We start from the raw sequence: 24,539 nt of genomic DNA on the forward strand, positions 1-24,539 counted from the left end.
AAACAGCAGTTTCGTTTTGAATACAGTTTTGTGAAATTGAGGCTAAACTGGATTTTGCAGACAATAACAATTTTATCTCTCTATTATAAAAAAAATCCTGTGGGAGGGAATGACTAGGAGACGATACGTGATCTTCACATTAAGATCACGGAAGATACTTAAAAGACCCCCGAGGACCTTAAACATGAGACATTGTGCCAAGAGATTGACCTAGGACCATCTCGTGATGACGTAGAACATGAGATTCTTGAAAGACACGCCCTACTTACAATCTATCAAATAAGACAACGGGGCAGCAAAATATTCAGTCTTGTGAAGGATTTGAGCTCACACAGATCCAGGGTCTCAGCACATATAAAGTGTATAAGGACAATATGTCATAAATGAAACGTCGACGACTAAGCGAAGAAGAAAGCAGCGCGGAGAAAGAGACTCAAAAGTGTTGGAGAGAAAAAAGAGCAAAAAAGAAAAAATAATCTAGGTGCAAATTCAGAAAATAACGCAAGTAATTATCAGCCCGTAACAAGTGGAATTGAAACAAAACACGTCCAATTGGGCTCAGAACTAAAGACAAAGTAAAAGACAAAGTAGAATGTATGCGCGATACAAATGTGGAGAAAGTTAAAGAATAAAATTTAAAAAAAAAGAAAGTAAAGATCGCAGTAGCGCAAACAAACGGAAATTATTACTCGAAAATGGGAAAATATTCACCACGGACCAGGCGTCATTGAAAAAAAAGCAGGACAAAGCGAGGTCAGAAATAAAAGAGTAGAAAACAAAGTAAAACATCATAAAGAGGTTAAAAAACAAAACGGCCAAACACATGCAGAGTAGGTTAGAGATAATGAAAACTGAAACTCAAAAGACTCAAAAACAAAACGTAGGCGTGAAACACATGCAGAGCAAGATACAGAATATGAAAGCAGAAAAAACGACAGTGTCAAAACAAAGATAGTAAACATCGCATTAGCGCAAACAAAAAGAAATTATTACTCGGAGAACTAACTAAAAGGCGAATAGAGATTGAATATATGGACTGTAAAAACCTCTGGCCCTTAACAACAAAATTATCATGACTACATATTAAAAGGTTTATTTGACACATATTCAAACACGAAGACCAAACAAAGTGAATCTAAAATGCTTGCAAGGAAGACAAGTGAAATAGTTAACAATGTTTAGTGTACAATCCAAGAAATGGAATTCAAATGCATATAGCCAAGTTCATAATTCAGAAAAATCACAAAAAGGGTACTTACATACATCCACAAAATCCAAAACTTAGGAGTGCCAAAGTACAGAGGTTTGTAATTAGTGCTTCACTGTTATCCTTGTGACTTTTGCAGGTGTTGTGATTGGGGGTAACAGACGTGGTAAAAGGGATGAGAGGCCTCCAAAAATCTTTATAAGTTTTAAAACTTTACAAAGATTTAGAAAGAATTTACAAGACTTTCATTGGCTTTACCCCAGGTGCCCAACCCCTACTACTACAACTACTACATACAGGCTTTGACCTGCCCAAGCCCAAAATGGCAATGTAGCTTTAAAAGTTCAAAAAGACTTTAAATACTCAAAAATATATTGTGAGGGTTTTAAGACCCTGACACTCCCCAGCTGCGCTGTGCACCGAAACTCTTTACTGCTTGTTTGCTATGTCTGTGTGTATTAAAGAGGCAGCTCCCGTTTGAATAAAGACCCTGACTGTGTCTGTTTTGATTGGAATAAAGTTGTTTTTTTCTGAAGCCTGTGGACTCAGCGCCTTCTCTGGGGTGAAAGACAGTGACTCACACATAACACTGTTAAAAATGCCTTCAAAAGTAGAGGATAAACCTCAGAATTGACAAGACACAACCCAAAACAAAGTATCTTTATATATACTGAGAATTTATTTTCAAAAACCAAAAGAAACACAAAAAGTACTAAAATGGGGAAAGTGCATAAGGATAATTCTATATCAAATCATCATACTTTTGGACCTCATCATTACAGATTTTAATGAAACTGCTGCTGATTTGGTCAAATGAGTACCCCATGGAACTGAAATTGCATGTGTCTTGGATCAATATTAAGGGAGATTTAAGCTAACAAAGTTTGAACTTATTGGGGGGTATTATGACATGAAACCAAGTGATGCCATCTATAAGTAATGATAGCTCAGCAACGACTCAAAAACCAAAGACCAGATTTTCTGGAGATGTTCAGGACATTATAAGCTAGCTTTAGTAAAAAATTGAACAATTTCTGTTCAACTTATATTTAGGGAGATAGCCAGTCCAAATCATAACCACCTCTACCCATTAAGTGTAGTTTCAGTTCCATGGGTTACTCGAATGACCAAATCAGCATGTCGAGTTTCATTACAATCTGTGGTAATGAGGTCCAAAAGTGTGATGATTTGACATGAAATTACCCATTAAGGGGAGACAAGTCTCAATACAAAGCCCACAAGCAAAATCCAATAACAGAATTGAAAAATCTCAAATCAGAACATATCAAAAGAAAACAATACTCACAGAAGTCCGATGATCAGCTCTCAGTGATGCAGGATTGGGTGTCCCTCTAAGGTTGACTAACAGCCCGGCATCACCCAGCAGCTATGATGCTGGGGTGGCTCCACCCACAATAGACAAGGAATTCCAAAACATTTAAAGACATACTACACAAATAAGGAGTAACAAGCAAACCAAACAGATATGACAGAGAAATGTCTGACATGGTGAATTCTTTAAGACATTTGGTAAGACTTTCAAGTGAAGGGACTGTCCTTTAGAAGCCCCCACTTTGGCCAATCACGCTACCAAGTTTTCTTTTAACAACAGTCTCAACTGAGATATACAACTGTTTGGGTGAGCTCCTGCTTTTAACCCATAAAAAATATGACTTTTGTGCATTTTTTAACATTTCAATTTAGATTCAAGCAAAACATTGAATTGTTTGTGGACCAATGATTGGAGAGGAACTTCACAAGGCTGTAAATGTGAATAATGAAAATGAAGTTATTCATATTTTGCAAACAGGGTAAGAATAACTTGTAAAAAAGAGTAGTGGATGCAATTGTACTATTCCACAACGGTTTATAATGTATGTTGTTAAACTTGTGTTATTTGTATGGGATGTTGTTTTCTATTATAAGCAGATCCAAAGCTACCAAGTTAAATTCCTATACAGTAATCCCTCACTTATCGCAGGAGATAGGTTCCAAGGCCAACCGCGATAACTGAATTTCCGCGAAGTAGGGACACCATATTTATTTAATTATTTAACATGTATTTGGACATTTTTAAACCCTCCCTGTATTGTTTACAACCCACCCTTTACTCTATTAATAACAGGGACAACTGCTAAGCAATATGAAATCGGTAGATAAGTTTACACTTACTGTATAGCGAAGTACACGTAGCAGCTTGTAGGCGGTCATGACGTTGTCGACCTTGTTGCAAAGATTCCTAAAGCAGATTCCATCCAGACTACTGCCTTATCACGTCCACTTGCAACTCATTTTGTGCCCTGGTTAAAGGACACTGCGGCCGTGGATCTTATATGCTTTTCCTCCTTTTTAAATAAAAAGAATCGTGGACTCATTGATGCTGTAATGGTGTCCTGCAGCGGTGTAGCTGTTCCCTTCCTTCAACATATCCAAAACTTTTACCTTTTCTGCAATCATTTGCATCTCCTGTTGCCGCTTGGACACAGCCCCTGAAGCAGTAGCAGGAGCACGTTAATGCTGAATGAGTGAGATGAGACTTCCTGGTTAATTCAACACTCCGTCGCTGAGCCAATCAGCAGCACACAGGAACTTAACTGCGTGCTCTGATTGGGTAGCTTCTCAGCCATCCACCAATAGCATCTCTTGTATGAAATCAACTGGGCAAACCAACTGAGGAAGCAAGTACCAGAAGTAAAAAGACCCATTGTCTTTTTATATCTAAAAATTCGCGTTATATATTTAGATATGCTTACATATAAAATCCGCGAAGTCGTGAATCCGCGAAAAGTGAACCGCGAAGTAGCGAGGGATTACTGTACATTAAGTAGGCCTACTGGTGAATAAAAGTGATTCTGATTCTGATCCCTAAACTGTCTCACCATGAATCAATGTGGTTGACGACCTTAGTTGTTTTGCGATGGACTTGCATCCTGTAAGGTGGGCAGGGTTGTGTAGGGGTGGTTTGTTTGGGGGGGGGGGTATTCCTACCATACAGCCGATGTAGAGTAGACTTTCGCTCCTTAAGGACATGAAAATGAATGGCTTTGCCTTCAAAGGTGGGCTTCAATGGTTTCCTCAAATTTCTTACACTTGCAGAGTTTCATTAGCACAGTAAATAGATGCAAATCTTGCAGAACAGCCTCACAAAAGTCCACTTGACCCCTAAAGCTGTAGCACCAGCTCATTCACACGTAAGACATCATTTACATAGTAAATATTACTTTTATTTATATATTTTGGACTTTATTGTTCTGCCCAAAAAGAGTTTGGGTAATTAAGAAAGGATAAAACATATAACAAAGGCAACCCAATAAATCAGTAGGTCACATTTATAGAAATTCTTCTGATGAAATACCGTGCACAGCATTGCTGCCCCTAGCCATACTGGGGCCCTCCCACCCCCATTCATTAAACAGCTATAATCCCAACAGAATCAAGCTGTGGACCTCAGAAGCTCTGCTCTGTTAATGAGATGGTTGCTTTTCATTTTACTTCAGTGATGTTACATGATACACCCTGTTACATTACAGTTAAGTTTAATTCAAACCAAGCATCAAAAACACACAATCCAATTGTCTATTCAGCTGAACTCCTGAATTGCGGAAGTCTGTGAACCTCCAATTGATCATGGGCCTCATGCATAGTGTGTGATCTTCACCTTTCATTTGCGCACCCATATACATTTGGTGGAATGAGAACAATATGCTAAAAAGACAAACTGCAGTATCCACTGTAGCGTTTGTGTTTTGACATCATTACTACTTTGTAATGGCCCTAACAGAAAATGAAAGATACCATAAGAATCTGAAATGCTCTGTTGGTACTTAAAACGTGCATCGTTTGAAAGGATTTAAAGGATTTTTGGTTGAGCCAAGTACAATATGCATGTGTACTCTAGGAAGAAGTGTGTGTGTTTGTGAACTAAGTGAGTGTGTATAGGACCGAGTGTGACCAAAAAGAATGTTGTTACGTGTAATTCTTCAGTACATGAAGTAAAGTATGTATGTAAGTATGTATGTTATAAAGTATTATAACATTAAATTAAGTTGAATCTGAGGCCCGTTACACCATCAGAATGGTTTAACACATTGTGAGCTTAGGGTGCACTTCATCCTAGTGTTCACAAGGGACAGATGAATAGATGTGTTAAAGATATAACTTATTAGCTGTGCAGGCTTCAATATTAGAACAGGCATTGATAGGCACAAACTTTGGCTAGTATTCAATTGAATTAAATTCATATAATCTATGGAAAAAGACTACGGAGTATTGGTTTGGACAGATGAAACATATAAGATAATTGCATTTTTTTTAGAGCCACCACTGTACTGCTACTTATTTAAATTTAAAATATCCCCAGTCAAATATTATAAATTATTTATCATACCAAATTACAATATAAAGTAATCTCATTTACATTAACACATTTTAAACTTTGAAATGATGTACAGGTTCTCAAGTACCACTAATGATATTTAAATTGCAGGAAACTTTGCTTTTGTAGTTTGTTTGCTACTTCTTGTTACTCAGTTTACTTATTGTTCTTATTTTTTTAAACAATTTTGAAAATATATGCATGGTTTATCATTCAGGTGCATTTGGCAATTGGGTCAGCTTTTCTGAAAGTTGGAGCATTTTAAATATTTTTATTTACTTCATTAAAGAGACATTTCATTGTTATTCTTTTTTTAGGTGTGTGTGTGTGTGTGTGTGAGACACGTCATGGAGATTTGTTTAGATCGCTGCACTGTTGTTTGTGCATAAGCTGCAGACACTTCAATAGCTCTCACACTGACTACTCAGGATCTGTTTGCAGATAAGAGTGGTTGATGGACATTGTGGGCAGTATAGGGTGCCAGAGATCGCCCAACCCCAGACACAACTATACAGACACATGTCCAGATCAGATAAAACCGGTTTCTTTACACAAGTACCTTCCACAGAGGCCTCAGACATGCAATAAACACAAATCCTACCAAGCTGTCTTGTTCCCTTTTCCTCCTCTTCACCTCACAGGTGAGCTTTGTCCACTTCCACCCGACTCTGGCTTGCCTGGATGAGGTTGAGCAGCTTCTTTTATCTTGGACCTGGGAGTTCTTCCGGTGGTAGGAGCGTGGTCAGATGGAGCTCTTCCAGGTCAATTGGAAGTCCCATAAAGCAGGGATGAGGAATCCCTGCAGCACTCCATGGTGGCCCCCACGGAACCGGACAATGCTGTTCTAGGGAACTGTAATATCCAGAGTGCCTTGCAGATATTCATAGAGGTAACATTGCCCAGAGAAGCTGTCTATATTATCTTAGGGGAACCCATACTCCTGCCAGGTTTTCTTGCCCATCAATTCCATTATATTGTCATCCTGGCCGGGTATTGTTCCCGAGTCCAACCCAGCTGGGATATCAGTATACCCACTTGGCAATGGCATCTTCTGCCTGTCTTCTGGGTGAGATAGGAGGCGAGATAGGAATATTTTCACCCTGTTTCTTGTGGTGGCATAGGGCTGGCCTCCTGTCCGCTTAAGGAACCATACTCCTTCGCAGCCGGGATGCCCGCCCATGTGTGTTGTCCATCACAATGTGTAAAAGAGGAACATACTGTATAAAAAAATACACAACTTGAAAGAACCTCAGGACTATTTTAATAAGGCATTTATGTCAAAAGAAATTTTAACAAATGGCAGTGGCACTTGCACCTTAATCAATTACGTATTTGACTGAAGAGATGGCTCATAAGAAGAAGTCAGTGTCACTATGGATACTTAAGGCAGATGAACTAACATTACCAGAATATGCCTTTTACTGAGTAGTCACACCAAAGTTCCACACAAATATTAGACAATACCTGCATTAATCATTTTGAGCACATGGCTGATGTTGTAAGCATAAAATAAAAATGTACTAATCAAATTAAACATGAATTGAATTCTATACTCAATAATAATTATGCACTTAAAACCGGAATGGACTAACACCAAGGCAGTCAAAACATGTACGCAGAGTATAAATAACACAGACCCCACAGTGGTGCAGGATACGCACACACAGCAAAGCAGAGAGAGATGAAAATGATCATTCAGCCAATGTGGAGCTTTCTCAATGTATGCTCAGTATAACCTGTTTAGGATTGTCTGGAAACACGTCATCCACAATGAACAAACCTGACACTTTGGATTTAGTCTGACTGCTGGGTGCTTTCTTCATGGCTAATGTTAGCTCAAGCCCTGTTCCTACTACTTGTTATATGCATTCTGTCATAAGTCGCCATCAATATAGGGGTCTTCTGCTGTAAGTTTGGATTGGGAAGCAGAGTCCTTTCCAATGTTGTATGTAATAAAAGTTACAGGAGAGCTTGTATTCACTTTCTAATATTCATACTGTCAATTTTGGAAAATTGTGCTCTCTGCTGTGTAATTCTCAGCAATCTACATTGATGACTTTGAACATGCACACAATCTCCCACCTCAGAGTTGTCACCAGCACAGAATAACTAACAGGTAATACAATCATTTCTAAAACATTTGATAACTCTTGCCCTACCTGCATCTTCAATGCCTTTCCTCTGCAGCCTCGTGTATCTGAAATTTTCTTGACCAGTAGTCCCTCTCTGAAGCACATTCCCTTGAAGCCTGCTTCTCAGACTCTGTCAGTATAATTCCCATCGTCCCTCCTACACTGAACTACTTCTTCAATTGCATCAAAAAAGCCAAACTGTCTTTTTGAAAAATGAAAATGTTCTGATGGATTGGACACACATACAGACCTTTGTACTTTATTATATAATAGATTAGTATTTTTTTTTTAAATACAAGAGTATTTTTTCTCAAAAAAATTGATTAACAGAGACAAACAAGAGAGAGCTGCTTAGAGCAGGATGAATTTAATAATCGCCTATAGCCCCACCCTGAGTTCTCCCTGAATTTTGCATATTTGAATATGCAAATCAATATAAATAGCCCCTTTCGTTCAGTGTTTTGTTAAAAGACAATGGCTAAAGCATGTGCAAAAAAGAAACATTTCAGCAAATGCAAAGTGGAAGCAAGGTAAAACATACTATTTGTTGGCTTAAGCAGTGGTATAAGCCCAGTGCCTGAAATAAAAAAGAAGCGGTCAGATGTCAACATGAAAAGCGAGTTGCAGTCCACTGTCTATTTATTCTGTTTCAGACAATATTACAAAAGCTGATCCTCGTGCCAAGGATGCAACTCCAGGTGGTGATCGTGCTGCTGAGCCCTGCACAAATTCGGGTACTGGCTGCGCACACACCTCTGCCACAGAAACCACTGGGCGACCATCTGGCTGTGTGTTGATGGATGCTGTTCTGGAGTCACAAAATGCAGTAGTGGATGCTTTTAGAGATGTGGCCAATGAACTAAGGAATATAAGGACTACACTATGTGATATTGACCTGCATCTGATAACCTGTTTTTACATTCCGCTAATTACATTCAAACAAAATTGTAACGCTGTCTGATTTGGCTGATCATTTGGTGGGTCAAGGTCAGGTTCATCATACCACATCTCTTCAGTGACAGAAAAGCCACAATTGTGTGCCTCATTATGCAGCACACTACATGCTAGCACAATGATGCACACTTTCTATGGACTACAGAGCAACACATTAATAGTATGGAAATGCTTTCTATTTACATATGCAAATTCATTCTCTGAAGGTGCCTTTACAGTGTAGCATTGGTGCCAAGCAACACAACAGATAGATTCTCTGCTCTTTACATGACTCTTTGAGGTGACTGGCTATCCTTAAAAGGGCTGCTTGCCTTTTGCCACACTAGTTGGAAAAAGCACCCAAGACAGTATGGAGTTGCCGTTTTTATAGGCTCTCCTGATATAGATGATGTAATGCCAGCTCATTCTTTTAGCGATTCATTCCTGGCTGATGTAACTTGTTCAGTTTTGTTACAATAGCAATGTGCGTGCAGTTGACCGCTACACTTACATTTGGAAAACAGAATGTTGCTGTGAATTACACTATGATGTTTACCAGTTCAAACAAGTGAGTAATACCTTCCTATACAGCTGGCATGGCATGACTCAAGTGATGTTTGTGAAATACCCGATCAGTCAGCAAGTTCATGATGAAAAACTCTTGTGATTTTAAAGCTAGTGCCAGTTCACCACACAGCTCCAAGAGGATAGCACTTGAAAATCGATAAATTGACTTAGAAGCCAGTTATCATCATTTATAAATACATGCTCTAATTCTTCCATTTGCAATGTCTTCTAACAATGCTAAATCAGCTATGGCAGTTGGAACAGTTTGGCCATTTCATGTGCCATTATATTGTTACAGAATGAATTACAATCAAGCAAATTAAATTTGTAAAAGATATGCAATTAATTTTGGTGCATTTGATAAATCATTGTTGTGGATCTGAAAGAAAGGGAAACCACACAGAAACAGTAGTACTGCTTTGATGCTGGGTGCTGCCAGTTTGCAATACCGAGAAGAAACTTGTATATGCATGGTGTGAGGCTGCCACGAAAATGTACATTGCTTTATGCCAAGTTTAGTTTTTATATATCTCAAAGTGGTGTGGAAATGGGCATGTGCAACATTTTTTTATAAATGGCCCTTGGTTGTTTTTCAGCTCACATTTTTAATCGGGCACTCTGCATGCCCATAATGCTATCTTAGTCACATAGTGCGTCCATTAGTGTGGGTCTAGTCACTCCAGCCTCTCTCCTTTAAATCTTCCTATGCTGTGGATGACTATCTGTGGCAAAATTAAATGCAATCCAACATGTAAAATACATTAATTTTGGGACAATTTTTTCATGTCATAATCAAAAAGAAATCAAAAGATTTTACTTCAACACAATACACAATATTTGTTTGATATTGAAATGCAATGTAAATGTGTATTATATTTTAGTTCATGTCCATTAAAATAAAGCTAACTCATTACATCTCATTTAATGTCTGCTTGGAGCACATTGCTTTTTTTCCATGGCCACATGTTAAATAAATCGAACATCAGGGTCAACAGGTGGGACAAGGGACATCAACAATAGAGAGAAGAAGTCTTTCAAATCACACAAGTGTTCTGTTGCACCCACTGCTATAATCATGGTGGTGTGAGTTAACAAAAAGGTGAGAGGTGTAATTCTGGAATAGTCAAATATTATATTGCTATTTTCTCCTCTTCATCTCCAGTTTGCCATACATTAGACAGATGTTGATGGTGAAAGGAAAAAATGGCCATAAATGATGTTATTGACTTCATTAGGCAGGCTGAAAATGCACTAGCAGTAGGCTACTATGGGCTCACCAGCAGTAAATGAAGCCTGTAGTGGCTCCACCAGTGGCCCATCTACTAAAGATGCTGGTAGTCTGACCTTATCAGGAACTTGTCTTTTTGCAAATAACCTAGTGCACAGTAGGATATGACAGTGTTGCAGCCAGCTGATGAGAGAACATATTGATTGTTTTTGATACTTAATTGACAGCAACATCCCTGGAAGCATTCCTTATGGGGAGCATTAGGAACCCCGTGGCTGAGGTAGTTTAAATAGTGCTGTGTGTAAAACAGTAAATAAACCTCATGAACTTAAGGGCTCCAGCTGCTCATCCTAAATGATGTCTCTGTGCGTATCTAGTCTCAGTGCTCGTTATAATATTGATTTACTATAGATTGTATATCTCCTGACACGTAGGGAGAGCATGGTGTCACGACTGAAGACTTTATACTCATATTGTTGACCCCCACCATTGACCATCTTCTTGATAATGATTAGTCATTTGATATCATTTTGTTTTGGCACAATTAATATTTGGCCATGGAAAGAAATGCAATGCACTTCATTGTGTTATAATACAGGTTATTTTAAATATGTACATCTTTTCACATATATTTTCCCTTCTACTTTTGTTAATGGTACTGAGGATTTTTCACTATTAGGAATGTAGTGATGCTGTCAGTTAACTTTGGGGAGTTCATTTTAACATTTTACAGCATCACTATTTGGTTTTCTTATGGGCGCTGCCATTCTAAGCTCCCGTAGACATAAAACATGATTATCCATTGTTAGAATTTATTTTAATTAATGCACAAAGTTGATTATGGCAAGCCAGAACTTATTTTTGATGTTTTTAATCAGACTGCTTGAAAATATAAAGTGACATTATTTGTATGCCAAAGGAATCAGAAACTTTATTTTAGGTTGTGGAATGCTGCATCTCAATTATTTTAATTCTTTCCCTTTCTGTCTGTGTTGAACAGAAAACCTAATGTTGATAGTCTTGACAAGCTGGGGTTTAGTCCACTCATGTTGGCAGCACAGAAAGGCTACACCAGGTATTGAATACAAACAGTTGTCTTACATGAAGATGAGGTTGTTATTTTTATTTCCATAAGAAGTAACAAATAAAGTAAATCTCAATACTAGTATATCATTTTTAGGCTGGTGCACATTTTGGTGGACTACGGAGCAGATATTAACCTGAAGAATCTCAGTGGAAAAACCAGGTATGAACTACAAGAAATCCCTTTGAGAAATAGGTCTGGAGACTTTCCTGCTTTTAAATTTTAAGTAGAATTTAAAACATCTAAAACTATAATTTCACTAAAACACAAGAAAAAGGTATTACCTGTTTTTTTATAATCTTATAATCTCTGTGGTTTCTATAAATATGGGATTATTGTTTCTCTTCCGCTCTCAACTCATTATGTAACTCTTAATTGGTCCTGCAGGAGTTCGGGGTCATGTTAAGATTTGCACCATGTCCATGGTTGGTATTAAATTCTAGCAGGGTGTGCTGAAAGGGGTTAAGCAGATCAAAAAATAACTTAGCTTTAATGTTCTTTCCATTGGAACATTTTGCAAAACAAAACAATGGATTTCATCTTTATTAGGACTATAGTTTCTGTAACCTGGGGACCTGGGTTCGCTTCCCGTGTCCTCCCTGCGTGGAGTTTGCATGTTCTCCCCGTGTCTGCGTGGGTTTCCTCCAGGCGCTCCGGTTTCCTCCCATAGACATGCAGGTTAGGTGGATTGGCGAGTCTAAATTGGCCCTAGTGTGTGCTTGGTGTGTGAGTGTGTTTGTGTGTGTCTTGCGGTGGGTTGGCACCCTGCCCGGGATTGGTTCCTGCCTTGTGCCCTGTGTTGGCTGGGATTGGCTCCAGCAGACCCCCGTGACCCTGTGTTCGGATTCAGTGGGTTGGAAAATGGATGGATAGATGGATGGATGGATAGTTTCTGAAGTGCTGTTGCCTACTGGGTTTGAAGGCTGTGGCCAGTCATTATGTATGTACAGTTTTCATGTCCTCTCATGTCTGCATGGAGTTTATTTTCCTGTTGCTTTCATTTTCTTTCCACATCTCAAACATGTGCTTGTTAGGATCATTGGGGATTCCAAATTGTGACCCTGAATTGGATTAAGGAGGTTTAAAAATTAGGTGAATTATGCCTTTAATTGAATTAATATAAAGGATCTAACAGACTGCTGGTTTTGTACTTTGCTTTTAGGATAGTCTATGAAAAGGATATTTAAAAACCTGTTCTGAAAAAATGGGTTGCTCAGTAATTATAAATTGACAGAACACAGGACAACAATTTTTGCCGAAAGATTTACTTCCTGAAAATTTTTTGGTGATATAGAGATACTACATCAAGCTGAGCACAAATATAATGTAGATGGACTGTATCATGTAGGAATGTGGAGAAACATGAAATGATATTTTATTGAATTTAGTGTGTTTAATCGCTTAATGATGTTGATACACTGCATTAGTTCAACTGAGCTAAAAATGTTTTGTTGCTGATTTTCACTTGTACTCAGCTCAGCTTCTGATGCCTCTTGTTTTAGTGTCCAACCAACAGTAAGCAGTCAACACTGATGGATTCTACTTTCCCTGATAACAACATTTCCATTGTTGCAATGTCCTGTTAATAATAATTCTTTGCATTCATGTAGCGCTTTTCTCACTACTCAAAGCGCTCAGCAATTGCAGGTTAAGGGCCTTGCTTAAGGGCCCAACAGAGCAGAGTCCCTTTTGTCATTTACGGGATTCGAACCGGCAACCTTCCGATTGCCAGTGCAGATCCCTAGCCTCAGAGCCACCACTGTTGAAACCAAAAGCTTCCACTATGTTCATCACTGACTTCACCAACTAGTAGGGAAGAAGTTCAAAGGTGGATGAAGGAAGTGAATCCTTAAAGACACGTTGCACTTCATGTTTTTGTATGTTTGAAGCATGTTGACAACCAGTTGTTTGCACTGTAGTTCCCAATAATACCCTTGAATGCCTGACCCCACTAGCAGATCTTTGAATAATGACATGTCTGATATGTGGACCAAACATCTGTCTCAGATATCGAAATCCTTCATCTTTTGTTCATTGCTTTCACAAACATTTTCATTAGTCCACGTTTTATATGACAAGGGAGCAAAAATACCTTTGTTGGGTTGACAAGTCATTCATGTGGAACCGAAAGCTTAACAATAATTTTTAACGTAATGAGACTCTTTATCATGACGGATCCAGTCATAAGTAAAACTTGGTATATCCCAGCTGCATTTGTGGTGGCAGTGCTGCTACTTTTGGATCACCAAAGATGTTCCAGTTGTAGTTATTGTACTGTATATGTATGCTTAATCATATGAGAGAAAATCACTAAAATAGGCAGTGGCAAATAAAACATATCTCTCTATTATATAAAAAAATCCAAGGGACTTTTTTCAAGAGATTTTTTCAAAGGTACGAGAAATCTCAGAGCCAAACATTTGAAAAAGTCGTTTTATATAATAGAGAAAGAAACGAAACTCAATCACGGGCAATTATATCAGGATGAAAGTCCAAACACAGTATCAATTCAATGTGATATTGATGAAAATTGAATTCAAAATATTGTTTTTAATTAAGTTTTACAGTAAAAGTTTAAAAAGTATTTGCATCTTATTTCAAAGCCAAACAGAATGAAATCATATTATGTAACAAATAACTCTAATGCAACATGAAACATAATTTACTTTCAAATTACAGTATTACGTTTTTGCTATTTTTTAATATGGTTAAATTACTTGCTGTAATGTAAAATAGTTAGTTCATTTATGCATATGTAACAATTCCCATGAAAATAAGCTGTTTAAATTGTACATCCGCATCCCCATACGTGAGCGGCAGAACCGCAAAGAGGTTAGCGCGTACCACAGGCCCGGGGGTTGGCGAGCAAAGCCCCCTAGTTATAAGAAAATTTAAAGGTGATTTTTATGATCATCAGGCTGGCATCCATAAGATGCATTCAGGAGTGTTCATGAAGCAAAATCTTCACTGTTCAGAGTAATACATTTTTGATGTCAAAATTTTATTGTGGCACACTGTGTTTTACATTTTAATGTGTAACATTATTCCATGGTTAAATTTCCCATGTTTTTTGTCACTTACCAGTTTGATGCTTGCATGTTTTTCTGGCCACCTCAATATTATTACATTACTCCGGAATTCTGGGGCGGACTTGGAAACTTGTGACAATACTGGATCAACAGCCATGCACTATGCCGCTGATGGAGGTCATTTAAATGTTATCCAATTCCTGATAAATGAAGGCTGTGAGGTAAAGTGCTTAGCCAGTCTGACCAGTCACATGTAATTAAAATAACATGATACATGTTTAATAAAATAACATTCTGAAACCAGCACAATGCAGTTAAGTCATGAGGTGTAGTTCCTAATGATTAGTTATAATTTTTCACTTTCCCTGACTCTTTTGCAGCTCAGTAGTAACACAATCTTATAGATGAAAATTTGTAAGATACATTTTTTATTTCTGCAATCATAAAACTTTTTTTTAAAGGATTGATTTGATACTCCTGTTGTAATTGGGTTTTCTAAATCAGCTGTAAACATTCTTCCTCTCAGATCGATGTTAAGGATAATATTTCTCAATGGACCCCACTGATGAGAGTTTCTGCCATGTCTGGAAATGCAGATGTTGCAACCCTCCTAATTGAAACAGGAGCTGACGTCAATATGTTGGATAAGGATGGAAAATCTCCTTTAATGGTAAGAATATGAAAAACAAAACATGTTCTACCGTCAATCATTTCTAAATAAAATGAAAATTTCAGTCATCCATTTTTATGCTTAACGATTGCCATGTGACAGATTTTTTTTTTTTTGCATCATCAGGAAGACAGTAATCACTACACTAGTTTTATAGCTGTTTGAACTTTCATTTTTATTTCTTTTACATATTAAATTCTCCTAGAACTTTTGTAGTTGACACAAAATAAGGCTAAATTAAAGATTTGAAAAGATTTTGTCTTTTTTTCCCCCTGATGTGGCTTGTAGGGGGTGCTTCCCCACCATCCACCCCCCCAAATCAAGATGTCAAGAACAAAATACTACACATATTTTAATTAGGATTAAGGAGTAGTAGTGAACAAAATACAATGTAATAAACCCAAAACAACCATACGGAAAAGGAAACCAATAACAAAATTGCTGCTCACAAACTATGAGACCTGGGGCCTCATGTATAAACAGTGCGTACACACAGAAATGTTGTGTAAGAACGTTTCCACGTTCAAATTGCGATGTATAAAACCTACACTTGGCGTAAAGGCACGCACTTTTCCACGGTACCTCATACCCTGTCGTATGCAAGTTCTCTGCTCGGTTTTGCAGACTGGCGGCACCCAGCGTCAAAGCAGTGCTGCTGTTCCTGTGTGGTTACCCTTTCTTAGATCCACATCCACGACGGCAGCTTTATCAAATAGACTGAAATTACACTCACATCGTTCATAAATTTAATGCATCTGATTGTAATTAACCTGTAACAATATAATGGTCCACAGAATGGTCTATCTATTCTAAATACCATAACTGCTTTAGCGTTGTTACTCTCACTGCACCTTCTTCTTCTTTCAGCTGCTCCCGTTAGGTGTTGCCACAGCGGATCATCTTTTTCCATATTAATCGCACTGCACCACTCGGAGTATTTATATCACTGTATTTGAGTGTGAATCACAGATCTACAGCGATTGGAAAGAGAATAATCGGTATACAGCATCAAGCACTCGCTGCCTCAGCCATTCGCTATTTGAACTGCTCTCATCCAACCAACGCTTCACAGCCTTTCCTGTTCGGACATTGCAGTTCACAAACAGTTTCATCCCAAGAACTATACACGCACTCAATCAGTTCATCAAGTGCTCCTTGTAGAACGGTTTGTACTTGCAAGTTACCGTGAGGTAATTGTACTTATGATACAGTTATATATTGCACAACCTGAGCCACTTTATAAAGCACATATTTACATAAGATGACGATATCATTTTTAAGATGAAATGCAGCAAAATATGTTGATTATATTATACAGATAAAACTTTACACGGTGCCGCAGCGCTAGTGAGCTTGGGCTTTGTTCACGGTTTGTTCCTGCCTTGCGCTGTTTTCATGCTGTGGCTGGCGCGACACTGGAAGGATAAAATAAACGATAACAAAGATATTTTGATGTTCCTTAAAAGTTTTGAAGAATTGGCGTTCTAAGCTTACAGATGGCTTAACATCTATTACAGGGCTGATTATGTGGCGATTGGGTATTTGGAGAAAGAAAATAAGGACAGGAATTGGGGGTTAGTACATTTGAAAGACAGTACTTCTGTAATAAAGCATTTCATCCAAGGTCGCGCATGGCACAGCAAGCATCTTGCTGTAAGACATGAACAATCACTGCGCCACCATGTTCCCATGTTTAATAACATGCTTTAACTTTTATCATCATGAAAATGATATCATGTGTACTTCTCAGTATTTTAATTATTCAGAGAGCTGTAATATTACGAATGTAATGGATTCTGTGTCCTGTCGGAGGAAGAGCACGTAGTGATTCAGGCACATAGAGCACATATAAGATCAAATACACAACAAAGCATTTAATGTGTTACTTTAGTTACGATGGGATTTGAGAAACTAGTAAATTAAACGATTTTAAGATGAAGTTTATGATGTTCTACTTTAATGACAAAATAAACTACGTGATTAAAGTGGAAATTTCGAGATTAAAGTTGACATTTCGTGCTTTTTTCACACTGTGTGCCTTTTTTTTCCACTGTACCCTAATAAGCTTTCATATGACACTTAGACAGTGGGCTATGAGTCGCCTTTTCACGCCGACTTTGATATGTGACAACTTTTTTATTTTCAGGCACTGTGCGACTTTGTAAACTTGAGCTTTCGAGTTTCTCCGACACGCTATGTCACTCGATCAACTTCCTTTTGTTGCTTATATAACTGTGTAAACCAACCAATAGTATGTTTTTCTTTGCCTCCATTGGGTATTTGCTGAAATTCTTCTATTTTTCCTTGTACTTTTGCCATTGCCTTTTCACAGAATGCTGGGCTTAAGGGCTATTTATATTGATTTGCATATTCAAAGAGGCGTAATTCTGGGAGGAGTTGGGGTGGGACAGCAAGTGCGTGCACGTGCGTTTATTTCCACGCTGACTGGGATTTATGTAGCGGAACAACGCAGAAGTTGGCGAACGCACAGATTACTGCATCTGGATTTTTCTGTGTGTCAGCACATTTCGGCTTTTGTGCTTACGTCATGTTATAGTGCGAATTCTACGCATGGCGCTATGCATGAGGCCCCTGGTGTGTAGAAATCCCTTGGGCGTCCCCAGGTGCTCCTGCAGTGTTAGTCTATCCTGCACACTAACCAGGTGGGCTTCACAAGTAGCATAAAGGACGTTCTTATTATCCCCTAGCATGATGTCTGATAGACAGCCATCCCACTCTGCCATCCTTTGTAATATTCCTGCCTGGCCGTACCCCTGCTGGATGGATGTCTTACATTCACTACCTCTCCTACCTTCACATGACTTTAAAAGACATGTGTAGTGTGCTTTTATTATTTAATAAATGGTAGGACTCTTAGTGTAATTTATACTTTTATCCTGGAGAGACACAAGAACAAATTAAAAAAGGTAGTGGATAAGTGATTTTTTAAGAGTGACGGTAAGACCATCAGTCTATCATTCTCATGTTATTCACAAGTATTAATAATTATGTCAGAACTCAATGCAGCATTCTGTTACAATCTCCAAAAGAAATGAAAACATTTTTTGCCATAATTACACTGTAACCCAGTTCATACAGTACAGCTTTCATATCGAATCACTGAAGTCAAAGAGTCTGAAGCACTGGGCACAAGGTAGGATGGGATGGCAGTCCATCTCAAACTGTTAAGAGAGGATTTTGGCCACAAAATAGAATACAAATGGCTTCCGTTTTGTTTCTCTGCTATTGAGTGAGCTGCAAAACTAAAATTTAAACAACACTTCCACAGACAGCAACAACCCAGAATCAATGACAGGATCGGCTCCAACTACATTCAAGACACTGGTCTGGCCATATTGTTGACCTTAAAACTATTCATAATCTCAAGTATCTGAGTCAAGGCCATTTATCTGTGTTTCCTAAAAGGACACAAGTATACATTAAGTAAGATGGTGGAGGAGTGCTTTTGTTTATTTATTTTACTATGTGTTTTTATTGGTAGAGCGTCATCCTGTTAAATGGACGTGCATCATGGCCCTTTACTTTTGCTTCACAAGAAGATCCTCCTTATCATTTACAGTGAGAGGGGTTAGTGCTGGAGACAGAATGCCATTTTTTGGGTTGTCCATGGACAGCAAGCAGTGCAGTGTAGTGAGTGGGTTCAAGTCTACTGTCAGACCAACAGCAAGTCACTTAATCTACTTGAGCGTCAATTAAAAGAATGTGTATGTACAGTACAGAGAACGGTGTTTGTTATAGAAAGGTGCTGTAAAAAGTAAATGTTTTAGAAATGCTATCTCTTTCTGGTGCCATAGCACTCAGGTGGATTGCATGTGACACAGGTTGACTAATAGCACTAAACTAAGGGTTTCATACTGCAGGAGCCATAAGAAGATCTTCTGTTTTATACTGTGCTGTAGATTGAAACAGTTAAGTGATGTCTGGATTGTCTGTTTTATGAAGAACAAATAACTGTCTGAATTGAGCTTCATGTGTTAGCAGTCATTGCTTGACAGGCAAACATTGTTAAGTATGATGAAAGTATCCGGAGGTAAAGTCTAAGGATGTGACTAGATAACTAAACATATTCCATTTTTTGGATTTAATCTTGAGTCTAGATAAGATTGACAGTTTTCTCAGTCATTACAAGAAAACAGGTATTTATAGTTCATTAAAAATGACTGTCTCTAAATCAGAAACAATATGTAAATGTTTTTATGTTTTCAACATAAGTTTAAAGGAACTTGGGTTTCAATTCCAAACAGTACATGGAATGTCTATATTGTGTTTTACTGTGTCATTTGTGTTTCTATATAGAAATGTGTTCTGGTTATTTCACTTACTGTGTGAACACTGGGGGCACAGACTGTAGCAAGCCCAGAATCATTGTAAGGATGCCAAGTGTTATGTCTTACAAAAACAATCTTGCAATGATACAAGACTTTTTTCCTGGGACGAGACATGATCTTTTGAAGAGAGACAGAGAGACACTTTCACTTCATGCAAGACAGACAAGTCAAGTCATACTTACAACATTTGGAAGGAAGTTCCATGATACACATGCATAGCAGGTTAGAGATAATGCGAGTAAAAATCGCATTAGCGCAAAAAAACTGAAAATATTACTCAGTGAAATAACGGAACAGTGAAAAGAGATTGAATATTCAGGTGCTGTACAAGCTTTTAAACGTTTGAAGCTCTGCAGGAAGTGCAGATCATGCGGCACGGCAGCAGCAAGCCAGCAGCTGATCGAGCAAAGAGGAGGTAAAAAAAAAAACAACTGTTACTCTTTTCCCAATGTATCACCATTTAAGAGGGGTTTTGGAGGAGCGACTGCTTCTTCTTGGGGTGTGTTCAGTCCCCCTTTTAACAATGGCGTGTAGCGCTGGTGGGGGGGAAGGGGTTGGGGAGCGAAGCGAGCACGGGGCGAAGCCCCCTAGTTTTAACTAAAACAATGAGCACAAGGCATAACAAAACATTAACAGACATACAGTAATATCCTCACTGCTCCATTGAGCTTAACTGCACAGCCACTCTGTGTTACACAGATCGATCATGTCAGACACACTACAGCACACTCTTTCTCTTGTCAAACTCTCCTCCTGTTCAATAGCCTTTTATATCCAAACCCATGACTGGTCTCTCTGGAGCTCCCTTCCTAGTCGGGTGCTGGCTACCATTTGGGCCAAGGATACCAAGCCAGGCTTCTGGTGTCCATGAATTCGCTAGTATAACAGTGGCCTTGCCCCTTTAGGAGTCCATTACCTTTTTAGCAGAGTACAGCTAGCTGTGTCCTGCTTAAGAGATAAAGGGGCACCTAAAGGGTTGAATGCATGAATGTAAGGAGCTGATGGGTTAGAGGGCCAGAACACCATGGCAATCCCCCTAAAATTAAGGGGGTGCCATCTGCATCTCTTACTACTTGACTCCTGTCCTGTACCAAATGGAAAGTTTTGCCATCCTGAACCTTGTAACGGCCGACCCCTTACCCAGCTGGCAGCTATGCTACCAAGACCTGTGGCCTGGATAAATTACTGAAGCTATCCTACATATATCAAGCTGTACCTCTAGTAAATAATATTTTCCCCTCAATCAACGGTGAATCACGAGCACACAAAAGCAGGTATGTCAAATAAGTGAATAAATATATTAAATAAAACATAATAACAAAACAATACTGCACATTTCCCTCATAGAAAATATATGTATACAGTATAGATATGTATATTCCACCACCAAAGCAACAACGTGAAAACACCATATATACAATAACAAACCCTCCCTTGCCCCTGTAACGTATAAGACACAGAACATAAATAACAATAATGGATGAATACGGAAATGACAATGATCGTGAACTTGAGTCTGGGTATATTACTGCCCTGAATACGGATGATTGGTCAGCAAAGAATGGATGTGTTTAAATCTCCTGGAAAAATGGAACAATCTCACCGTGTTTCCTTGGCGTGTGGTGGATAATGAAGTCCAACCCCCGGGGTCTCTGCCGATGATTGAACTGAGGTAAATCCGGCGGAATGAAAAACAGCAGGTAATGGTGGTTCGTTGTCGTTAATTGAAAACTCCATCTTTCTCCTTCCTCCTCTCTTTTCTCCCCTGATCGTTTAAATAGTAAAGACCCGGATGTAATTGATTGTGAACCGGTGCTTTCCATCTTAGGGCTGCGGTCTCTTTCCCTCATCCGTCCTCTCTGTATTTACGGGGACAACATTCACTGACGCGCACATTATAAACAGCAAACGGGACAATGGAAACAAAACGCACTCAGCACATTCATTGAAAACACTATTACTATGTAGCCCCGCTACAAACTGTACCAAGACCTTCTCCATAACTGCTTTTACATTACAGCTGTAATTATCTGTTAGCACTCAGTGAAAACTGCTTACACATTGAATTTCTAGATTTTCAACATGGTTGTTTTCACATCTCGTACATGTGTCAAGAAACACTACAAAGCTCCATTATAGCAACGACAGTAAACCTCTATTATGTCTCGCTCTGATTGTGACTACTCTTTTCATCTTTAGTCAGAAGTTCATTTTTTTTAGTAATATTGGTGTCTTGTAGTAGGTCCTACTTATGAATTTATTAATTTAATTTAATGAACTTCTGTAAATAAACAAATCCCCCCCCACAGGATAAATAAAGTTCTGTCTATCTAATGTACAGTATGTGTTCATCTTCTGTAAACTGGTCAGCTGTGCGACCATCTTCTATTATAGGTATTCTGTCATGTGTTGGTTGTGCTCTTCTCAGGACGGGCTCAGTTATTCGTTTTATGGAAAGGAAGGTACCTGTGGTACGGAGAGATGAGTGTTGTTTTCATTTTCTCTTTAACTCTGCAGATGGCTGCGCTCAATGGCCATGAGGTGTTAGCAGAATTGTTGTTGAAGAAGGGTGCCAATCGTCATGTTCAAAATGAGGTAATCATAATTTTCTCTAACAGCATTCATTGTTTAAAGCTGGACTGAATACAAATGTACGTCTTTTTAAGTTTGCCTTTTCATATAACATTTAAATCACATTCTTTACCTTTTTTTCACATATTACACTGCTGGCCATTTAAAGTGCAACACTAAGAACGTGAGATATCAAAGTGATATTCATATGGCAGATTACTTATGATACTTGGCATATATGATTAGAGGTATAGCTTAGTGGATGTGTGTTCGTGGAATGGCATGACACACAGTCTAGTCTCTGTGTCAGCCCAAAGTTCAACCATGGAGACCACTGGTGGTCTTTGGCACGTCACATGCAACCATGTCCCAAATGTGCTTAATGGGAACAAATCTGGTGAACTTGTGGGCCAGGGAAGAAGTTGAACATGGTGTTAGTCCAGGAACTGTAGGATGTTTCTTAGCACATGTAGTCGAGCATTGTACTGTTGAAATATGGCACCAGCGAACCATCTGCAGATACGGTACCACCTCAGTCTCTAATGCTTCTGTAATGTATAACTGGCTGGTCAAGATACCGGCTATGCATGAGGCAGGAACAGTAGTGGAACCTGATAGCATGCCATAGTATTAACACCTGATACTGGGCCCCGGATAGAACTGAAAAATGCATGCCTCCAGGGGTCTTTTGCCAATGTGCCTCCATACACTGATGCATCCATCATAGTGCAGTAATTTGAACTGATAACTCACCCAAAAGCCCAATGCGATGCCAGTCACCCTGCCATTGGTGGCATTGTTAGCAACACTGCAGCTGCAGACACCTGTGGTTGAGGGTATTTGAAGCAATGGGTGGCCCTGCTGCTGGAAACAGAATTGAACATTACGTGTAGACAATCCTTGACATGTGACAGACCTCATCTGTTGGACTAGGGTCTGTGATTTGGTTGGTTCATTACTGCCATGTGAATGAAATATCTGTCCTTCCTTTCATTTCTGCATTGAGGTACTCCAGACCCCTCACTTCGATGGATCCAGCCCTCCTCTACCTACTGTCGTTGTACTCTCGTTACTGTGCTCTCTGCTGGGGAAGGTTTGGTATCTTGGAGTACATGAGCAGGCACTCAATGAGATTGCATTTGCAGGTTTCTTTTATAAAGTCGATGGGTGTAACTTGCACACATTACGTGACGATGTGCTGCACTTGTAATCATTTTCACTCTCCACTGCAACCTATCCATCTTGTAAATTTTGGACCAATGTGATGTATTTTTTCCCAGTGCTTCAATTTTAATGGCAATTTAATTTTAAATGTAAATCAAATTAAAATGTTCAGATAGCTTGGTAGGGTTTTAAGTAAAACTAGATTTTAAGCAAAGAATTATTTTATTCAAAGGATGACACAAATATGTTGATGTTGGAAAGTGAGTTGTGTATTTTGTGTGCAATTTTACACTTGATAAATAGAATTATTTATAAAATGTGATCCTTTTTCTTTTCAGTATGGTTCAAGCATCCTGGATATGGCTAAAGCTTTAGAAAGGATGGTATGATAAATGAAAATTAAAAGCAACTTTTATGCTGATTTAGGAATATTGTGCAAGTTAACATTTATATATATATTTTTTTCTTGTTTGCAGAATATCGTGAAGCTGTTAGAGGAAAATACAACAGTATGAAAGAAGACAAACCATTCTCTGTTGTGCAGAACCTTTCTTGTACTAAACAGGCATTTTATTCTTCTGATAGAAAGGTCATTTGCAAAGCTGATTCATTCTGCTGTTTAAAACCAATTTGGATTATTATTCTGATTTAAAGTGGATGTGCTTTGGGATATGGCACTATCATGAATTTTATTTAATCCCTTTTTTAGTAATATGTAATTCAATAATGTTAAAAGAGTGCTGCAGGAGTAAAATAGCCATAGAGTACTAATTACTAGAAATGTCATTCCAAACATTAGCATCACTACAATGCTAATTTATTGTCAATTGAAAAGGAAAAGTTGAGACAAATTTCCTTCTAAAAAGGAGTGTTGGAATTTTGCCATTTTTTTGCTTGTTCATCATCTTAACTTAGTCAGTTTGAGAAATCCCTCTGTAGTTTATTGGGAATAGGGCAACTTATTTTGTTTAAAATTACATTAAAAAATCTACTAAGAACTGTCCTAACTTTTTACAAAATGTGGCAAGAATTTATTAATGCCTTGTTAAAACAGATTCAACTTTCTGATGCCTGAGTATCTGTGGGGAACTACTTCATACTGAGTTCGCTGTTAATGCAGTTTTCCAAATTAAGGGAAAGTGGCAGAGACATCTTTGATTAATTTGTGTCTCATTCACCGTAACAATAAAATATTCTCAAATCCACCAAATTCATCTTTGGCTTGTGGTG

The 24,539-nt window shown here is 38.4% G+C and overlaps 1 protein-coding gene across 1 annotated transcript; it reads left to right on the plus strand.

Annotated features, from left to right (window-relative positions):
- The first annotated feature begins 2,944 nt into the window (after window positions 1–2,944).
- Window positions 2,945–23,824, plus strand: LOC114645564 (fibronectin type 3 and ankyrin repeat domains protein 1-like). The gene is made up of 8 exons (XM_028793404.1): window positions 2,945–3,018; window positions 11,443–11,517; window positions 11,623–11,688; window positions 14,611–14,776; window positions 15,082–15,225; window positions 22,092–22,169; window positions 23,648–23,692; window positions 23,786–23,824. Exons 1-8 carry the CDS (start codon window positions 2,945–2,947, stop codon window positions 23,822–23,824), a joined length of 687 nt encoding a protein of 228 aa, XP_028649237.1.
- Window positions 23,825–24,539: the final 715 nt, after the last annotated feature.

Source organism: Erpetoichthys calabaricus, chromosome 2 (assembly GCF_900747795.2).
Source record: "Erpetoichthys calabaricus chromosome 2, fErpCal1.3, whole genome shotgun sequence".
Classification (NCBI taxonomy): Eukaryota; Metazoa; Chordata; class Cladistia; order Polypteriformes; family Polypteridae; genus Erpetoichthys; species Erpetoichthys calabaricus.